Genomic DNA, 8957 nt, shown 5'->3' with positions numbered 1-8957 from the left:
CAAATGGATCAAAAGAAAAACAAATTACAACATTGATATACAAAATAGGCATTCGAAACAACATTTACCAACATTTACAAGTGAGAATGTGTTATGTGTCGAAGACCTTCTTTATTTAACTCTTTCTAATGAATAACCACATTTCACATGTTCACTTCTATATATGCTCTAAAATTTTGGCTCAACTTATTTATTTCAAAACCTACAAATGTCACATAAAGAAAAAGTTAAATATTACAAAAATTTAGAAAATTATGTGAGAGGTAGAATATGATGTTTGATGAAGATTTTGTCTAGCTATTTATAGATAAATTTATAGTAGTATGAGAGATTTTTCAGTTTTTTTTGGTCAAACATCATGGAAGTTATGGTTACATTTCAAAGAATAAATATACCATAGCTTTTGTCTGTGTTTTTAATTTTTTTCAAACATTGGGAGTTACATTAGAGAATTAATATGCAATAAATTGTGTTAATGATTACTATTAAAAAAATATATCATATTGTTTTATATCTTGAAATTCTTTTAGAATAAATTGATTTGGTCTTTTGGCACAAAAACTGTGAAACAAATATTATACTTTTTTGTCAAAAAATAATTATTATAATATTATAATTTTTTATAGCTTGAAATTAGTAAAGAATTTAGTAACCATCACATTATATTTTTCCAAAATTATGATATCCATCTTTAAATCTTTAATTATCGGAAATTTGTTTTTCCAAATTTATAATATTAATATTTGATTCTTTTTTTATTGCAAAATTATAATGTTATGGTAATTATATAAAATATTGATAAAGGATACCTATGCAAAATTATAATCTTATGTCAATTATATAAAATATTGATAAATGATATCTATATATAATTACTAAAAGGACATTGTATAAATGTCAATATCTTTTTTAGCACAGAAATATTATTTAAATTTAGTGAATATGAAAATAATGTATGTACTTTTGAGAAAAATAAATTAAAAGAATTTAATAATTGGGAAGTGGAGACAAGTGTCGAAAATATACGCTGCCAAATGTCATCGTGTTATGCAAAGTTAGGTGAAAACCTTCTCATATTATCTATATATATATATATATATATATAAGGGTCTCCATGGGGGTTATGCAATGTTTACCTCTCTAAGAGGGTTGTCTTTATCTCTCGAACAGGTTCGTCTCTAACTCCCATAGGTAGAGTGTTGTGTTTATTTCTCTAACAGGTTCGTCTCTAAATCCAATAGGGTGTCCTCATTGCTTAGGCTTCATTCCCAGTAAATCTCTAATTCAGCTTCATCTCGGTCTTCCCCTTATGGTTCTCGGAAAAATTCTCTTAAACTTTGGTTTCTTTGGCAAAAAACCCCCATGGAGACCCTTAAATTAAAATCCATTAGAGACTCACCCCCTATTTCAAACCTTCTCATATTAACTATATATATATATATATATGGGCTTCTTGTCCAGAATGCCATTTTCGGCCCAAACTTTGTGGATCTGCCACTTCTTAACGGAGCTTTTGGATTTACCACTTTGTTCTCAATTTTGCCCTCCATTGATGCGCGGGATAGTCAAAAGGTTTCAAAAGAAAAATTAGGTTTTCCGGGCAGGATTTGGGAATCGTATTTCTCTGGGCAGGGGGCTGTTCAGCGATACGATTGTTGGTACTGTGGATTTCTTGACTTTTGTGACTCTGTGTCCGTAGGGTTTCTGTATTTTGTGGATCTATAAAATGTGGTGGAAAAATAGAGGATATGGTAGAGGCACTTGTTTATCGTGGATATTGGGGAAAAAACTTGTAACACATTTTCCAGACAACAGCCGAACTCTGTTTCGGTATTAGAAGCAGGACTTGTGAGAGATCAATGGATCCGCAGGTAACTTGTCTTCTCCCTCTGTTATACTATATTTTCGTATCTCAGACGAACTACTTAACCCACAAGTTTGTAGTTTATGTGGTAGGGAATAAACTATAGCTTGCGATGAATGGTTTATGTGGGGTGGTGATAACCGTTACTTAACTAGTTGCTAATGTCGTCTATTACGTGTTCATTGGTATCAGGGATCTGAAGTTACAGTCTTTGTCATTGCTGGGTGTTGGGAATGCTCTGATACGGGAACTTGGGACTTCTACATTGCTAAAGAATGCTACGCACGGAGCATTTCCATTACCAAGGATAGCAGTTACGAGGACCTCATCTTGATGGTGCGTAAGGAGTTTGAACTTGATGGGATGAACTTTACGCCTAAACTAAGCTACTGGTTTCCTTCACAACTATCAGTGTTCTCAGTAAATTCACGACCTCCAGTGGTGTTAACAAGCAGTGTCAGCGTTCGTAACTTCTTGGAAGTCAAGAGAACAGCTGCCCATTTAAATATGTTATTGTCTCTTGATCATGAAAGCAGTGCTGCTGAAGGCACGGCCATCCGAAGACATTGTGGAATAGTCAACAGGGGAATTGTCAACCCAAACGTCCTGACGACAAGGACACCCTAGACGTATAAGTTCTGAAAATCTAGTAGCGGGAACTAAACCCTACAGAGTATGGCCAAGTAAACAAAGGGAATTTTCAACCCAAACGTCCTGACGACAAGGACACCCTAGACGTATAAGTTCTGAAAATATAGTAGCGGGAACTAAACCCTACAGAGCATGGCCAAGTAAACAAAGGGAATTGTCAACCCAAATGTCCTGACGACAGAGACACCCTAGACGTATGCGTTCTGAAAATATAATAACGGGTTCTAAACCCTACAGAGCATGGCCGACTAAACAAGGAACATTGTGAACCCAAACGTAATGACGGCTTACACATCCTAGATTTATGAGTTGTTGAAACCATTATTTGAAGCTAAACCCTAGGAAGTACCGCCAAATAAAGTTCTGTCAATGACAACCCAATCGGAATGGTGTTAAGATATACAAACTTGGAGCAGGAGATCCATGGTCTGCCATCCTCGCTAAAGACGATTTGGCTGAAAGGTAACCTACAAATCAAAACAGCATACCCGTTAATATGTAGATAGCAGTGATATATAATTTAATCAGTGAGCTGGGTAAATCCACTTCTTCACTTACAAATCCAGAGACTTCTATCAAATCCGGCGATGCTATATGGCTTCCGATTGGCAGTATTCGGAAGTAAAAGTAGAAGAGAAAAACGTAACTGCAGAGCAAGGCCGAGACTAGCAACAGTGGAATTTATTTTAAAGACGACAAAGGGATGGCGACTACAATTGCCCCTTATTTCCACGGGCACGGGCAGGTCGGATAAATAAGTTATTCACGAATTATTTATTTATGTAGCATTAGAAATCGAATCTCAGCAGACGGGGGTACGACGGTAATCCTTAGTTCCAAAAAAATGGTATTTCTACAAACTATGCAAGAAGTGGCAGCCTTTACAAAGACCATCAGAGAAAGTGGTTTTCTCCTAATTGATTCTATATATATATATTAACATTTTTAAAGTACATTTTGTGTTATGCCATTTTATTTTTTACTTATTTAAATTTTTATTTACAACATTAACCCCTCAAAAATTTCCAAAAATAGTATCACGACAGATTTTGCTTCCTAAATCTATATTATCATTTTTGAAGTACACATTTAGTGTTTTACCCTTGAAGTTATATGTATTTAAAAACTTATTTACAAATTTAATCCCTAAAAACTTTCCAAAAGTAACATCATTTCAGATTTTGTTTCCTAAATATTTTACATTTCATTCAAACCAAAAATAAAAACAGCAATCAATATTATATAGAGACATAAACTATGATATATTTTTCATTTTATTTTCCAAACCTGTGAGTTTTGATTCTTAACGTAAGAAGAACTTCGATTCCTAATTATTCAAATATTATAATTAATATATATATATATATATAAATTTAATAAAATTTAAAATGTTATGAATATGTAATAATAAAAATTTTTAAAATACTATATAATGTGATTATAAAAAGAACATGTTGGAATTAATAAAATATTATTAAATATGTGTTAACATGGGTTAAATCCTCATTTTATTATTTACCAACACTATAAATATTATAATATCTGACATATAAAATCAATTTGTTTTACCAAGATTGTGTAAAATAATTAATTCATTAGGAAAAATATGACTTAATCACATCATATAAATGACTTATTATGTATTTAGTTCCCTTATTTTTTGTTCTAATAATTAAAAATTAAAATAGAATCTAAAACACTAAACAAAATAAACTAAAATATAATAAATAAATGATCATATAGTATATTACAGGTTAAAAAATTAATATAAACATTTAGTCTCACAAGCGGCCGAAAAATTAGGTTATTTTCTATTTATAAAACATCTAATATTTAACAAACAAATAGAATATAAAATATAAATAATAATAAAACTATATGCAAGCGGTATACCGCGGGTTAAAATCTAGTACTCCCTCCGTTTCAAAATATAAGATGTTTTAACCAAAGCACGCAGATTAATAAGTTTTTACATTTACCAAGTTCAACCAATCAGAAACAATACTGCATAATATAAAATACTAAATTAATCTAAAAGTTGCATAGGAACTTGAAAACATCCTATATTATGAAACAAAAAACTTCTCTAAAACATCTTATATTTTGAAATGGAGGGAGTATAAGATATTAAAAAAAACCTGTTGTTACAAAGAGAAGAAAATCTCATAGTATACCAAACGCACAATATAACAAAAACACTAACTTTTTTTTTTCTCGAACAAACTAACAAAAACACTAACTAAAATACAAAAAAAACAACAAAGCAAACACCACACCAGACACGCAATGTAACTATAAAATCAAATAAGCTCTGGCAATTAAATTTTCATGTACTATGTACTATGTAAAATATATACTTACATCTTCATGTGATTATTGTTATTTTCTTAGGCAAAGGGCAATTTCCCGGTTTTTTTTTTTTCTTCCTATATTTATACAAACAAACAACGGAAGAAGAAGAAAAAAAGGCACAACATCACACAACTTTATTCCTTACTGATGATGACAATAATAATAAATAAAAAAAGACTTTGTTCCTCACCAAGTAAAATATATACATCTTTAAACTCTAAATCATCGAAATAAAAGAGCTCAATCTCGAGGTTTTTCATAAACTCAGCAATACGAAGTCAACTCCAGCGTTTAGCGTCCGCGTTTAGGACAACCAAATTAAACAGCAGATCGGAGAAAAAGGCATGTGGAAAATACAAATTTGTATAATCACCGGTTACGTTTTGAGCAATTATGATGAGCTTTGCAATTCACATCATCGGAATCAATATCCGAAAACGACGAATAATCAGCTGCCAAAACCCTCCTGCTAAAGCTTCTACCGCAGCCGCTGCAACCGCTTAATTTGCGTTTGGCGTTTAGGATGGCTCTCCATCCAATCGTACATGGCTGTTTGATGCAGCACCAAAGAACGCAAAGAGGACAATAAACACATAAGCAACAAACATTAAACGCCACCTCCGACGAAGCCGTGACAGCTACGTTTGCGTTTGCGGTTTGGGATCTTTTTGAAGACAAAACAGAGATTTGTTTTCTTGCTCGGTCTTCTTCTTCCATTCTTCTAAGGAAGAGAGATCGTGTTCTTGAAGAAAAAAGATGAATGATTTTTAAAGAAGACGATTTAATAGTTTTATATTTATCTACAAATATAATATATACTTCTGTCGCTTTACAAACTATATATTATTTTGTTTTGATAAATACAAAACTATATAAAATTGTAGATGGTTTTACGTGGAAACGCTGCCGACTTAGCTGACATAAAACAATTAGGTATCTTATAAATCTCCACTTAAGACCTGTCGCTATTATCCCAATATTGATATATATCTTTATGAATCTTTCAAAGCCACATGAATTTCAAAAATAATTTACATAAATAAAAATTCGAATCTACAAAACCGTGGCCACAAAGAATACTTCACTTTTAAGTTTAAACAAACAAAGAAAAAACAGGAAACTTAATTAGAGCACTTTTACTGATAAAAGTGAAAAACAACGTGCAATGATACATATCTAACTTTTTTCTGTAGTATTTATATATTGAGTTGGTTACTACTTACTAGAAATGGAAATATATGCTTCTGCAACACCTTCTACCAGAGACAAGAATTTTATGACAATTTGGGAAACTCAATTGGCATGTTTAATTGATGTTAAAAAAAAAAATGCAATATATGTTTAACACTTATACGTTACAGGGTACAGAACTATTGGACACAAACTTGGACTTTTGTTGTTGTTAAAATAATAGAAGTCCAAATCGAATATTTTTTTTAAGCAAAAAACAATAATATTATGTGAATAAGGAACCGAGTGTCACGTTTTGACAAAGTTAAGATAGAGTATGATAATAATAATAATAAGCTAAGATATGATAACATAATTAATCCTAGTTAAACCTCTGAATAACCAAAGAGACATGTAGATTCTTATACCGAACCATTATTGGATAGTCAAAAAGACACGCCCATTCGTGGACAGAGATACTGAGAGAGATAGATGGTACAAACCAAAAATAAGGTTGTACTTATAATCGTTCATGTAATCTTGGGACCTAATTAATCTTGGCATCTATAAGTGCATAAACTCGTAGAATCACCTTGCAATTCCTTAAAATTTTCAATGGATATGTCGCCATCATGTTGTCAAACTCTAGAGAAAAAAATGTTGGAAATTGACTATATAAACTCCAAAAAAAAAAGGGTTGGACATAGACATGAGAAAATGATTATAAAATGTGTGGTATGCTAAAAATCAAAAGAGCAATAAATCATAAATAATTATTCAGAAGTATTAGCGCGTGATGAGTAGAAGTATTTTGTATAATCGTTAATGTTTTCGATGTGATTGGAGCTTGATATTGCATGAGTTGAAATTTGTTAGCTCGCTAGCTAGTCTTATTTGAGTCTTTTTGCCATGTGTTGGTTACAGAGGATGGATTGTGAATGGTTGACGCATGACTCATAGGGACAAAAACTGGTCAGATACTATGACCAAGGGGTGTTAGTGTTACCAATCAAATTTTATTGAAAATTTTAGTCAAGGTACTGGCATCACGATCGTGACAAACATGACAACTACAGCCTACGGGCTAAGTCCGATCCGGAAGATCAGTTTTGTAGAATATATATTCCTCGACTACTCCAAGCAATGCCCGAATAAAAAGCCCAAGAGTGAAGATATTCAAAATTGATGATAAGACAAATCTTATATTATTATGATAATATAAGAAGGTTTTTCTCAACTTTTGCTAAGGAGATGACACTTGGATTACTATATTTTTGACACATGTATTTTTTTTACTAGATCTAATTAACTATACTTTAGACCTAACTAACTACACAGGTCCATAAAACCAAAAAAAAAAAAACATCTACATTTCCTTCAGAAACATATGCAGCCCCCAAGAATCTAAAGCTATCTTATATTAGTCTGTGGTTGGTTTTATCTCGGAACTATACCAACATTAAATTAAATTTATAGGTTTGAATTCTTGGGTTTAATTTTTGTGTTTGAATCTTATATAATTTTCACGGGCACAAACGGAATCAAATTTAAGTAAGATGGTGGATATGTATTATTTAAGTAACTTAGTTTTTTTTTTAAAATTGTACAAATAAAATTAAAATTTTGAGCTTACTTTCTGGAAAATTACGTAAGATTGTTAGATGGTTTTGATCTAATTCTATAATTATTTTATTCGATTCACACTTATTGTTTCAAACTTCATGGTATTTTTGAATTATATAAAATTTATAAGTTTTCATATTAGGAATTTCAGAATAAATTATGAACATAATCAATTATGTTTTGATTTAAAATAATACCGTCATTTTATGCATTATCTTATACCCACTATTCTCCTTAATTTTATTTGTGTTTATATTACTTCTCATTTTCAACTTATTATTATGAAACTCTTGCAAATTTATGATCATTAATATTTGATTTCAATCCTTTCTCCTTCTTAAAGGCTCAAACATTCTATAAAGTTTAGTTTTCTAAAAACAACCTATTACCATACAAAGTTACAAACATATCCTCTTTCAGACTATTGTGAAAACTAAAACATTTAGGAGGGTGTATTCAATTTGACATTTTAAGTGATTTGTGTAAAATTTACAAATTCTATGTTATTCAATTATTGATTTTAAAAAGTCTATTAAAATCCACTGTTATTGAACTGATGATTTATAAATCTACTTTAAAATCCACTGTTATTCAAAACAGTTTATGGATTTGGATTTTAATAAGTTTTAGGAATTCTGGAGGATTTGAGGGGATTTATTTAGTTAAAAATACAGAAATCCAAATCTCATGGTTTTTGGTGGGATTTGAAAGAATTTCACCATAAATTATATCAACTTCCCTACAATCTATCAAAATTCAAAAAATTTTAAATCCCATAAAATCTTCCAAAATCATGGTTTCAATACACCCCTCTTACTTTCTATTATATCCCCGATTCAATCTCCAACGAACAACAAAACACCGGTAACAATAGTATCGTTGTTCGGATCATCTCTTTTCGGGAAGTTCCTAACTTTAGAAGAAATATTATCTTACTAAGTCTTGAATATTTTTTCCAAAAATGTAAATTATTTTTACCATTTTTCATCTTTCGATGATTTATGCAATCATTTTAAAATATTTATAAAAGAAAATAAATAATTTTATGTGCATTTGATTTTATTTAATATATAATGATGTTGGGCGTTAGATTCTTAGAGTAAGAGTTGAAAGAAACCTAACTATATTATATCATCTAATAATTAAATAAAAATTTTCTTTTGGAAATNAACCTATTACCATACAAAGTTACAAACATATCCTCTTTCAGACTATTGTGAAAACTAAAACATTTAGGAGGGTGTATTCAATTTGATATTTTAAGTGATTTGTGTAAAATTTACAAATTCTATGTTAT

At 30.7% G+C, this 8957-nt stretch overlaps 1 protein-coding gene and 1 long non-coding RNA gene across 2 annotated transcripts; both read right to left on the bottom strand.

Moving 5' to 3' along the window:
* LOC104758175 lies at window positions 2657-3242 on the bottom strand. The gene is made up of 2 exons (XR_002036312.1): window positions 3074-3242; window positions 2657-2982 (listed from the first exon to the last, which is right to left on the bottom strand). It is a non-coding gene; the product is annotated as an uncharacterized LOC104758175 (long non-coding RNA).
* Window positions 4982-5789, bottom strand: LOC104758174. Its single transcript, XM_019239008.1, has 2 exons — window positions 5762-5789; window positions 4982-5703 (listed from the first exon to the last, which is right to left on the bottom strand). The coding sequence occupies exons 1-2, from the start codon at window positions 5787-5789 to the stop codon at window positions 5237-5239; spliced, it is 495 nt and encodes a 164-aa protein (XP_019094553.1). The 3' UTR covers window positions 4982-5236.

The sequence above is a fragment of the Camelina sativa genome, chromosome 17 (genome assembly GCF_000633955.1).
Source record: "Camelina sativa cultivar DH55 chromosome 17, Cs, whole genome shotgun sequence".
Taxonomy (NCBI): domain Eukaryota; kingdom Viridiplantae; phylum Streptophyta; class Magnoliopsida; order Brassicales; family Brassicaceae; genus Camelina; species Camelina sativa.
This window is presented reverse-complemented; position numbering and strand designations above follow the sequence as displayed.

Bases quoted from the DNA above. Each gene is read 5' to 3' on its own strand.
- LOC104758174 (XM_019239008.1), bottom strand. From the start codon at position 5,789: ATGTCAGCTAAGTCGGCAGCGTTTCCAC. The intron at 5,704-5,761 runs GTAAAACCATCT...AATAATATATAG, and splicing joins TAAGTCGGCAGCGTTTCCAC to TTTGTAAAGCGACAGAAGTA.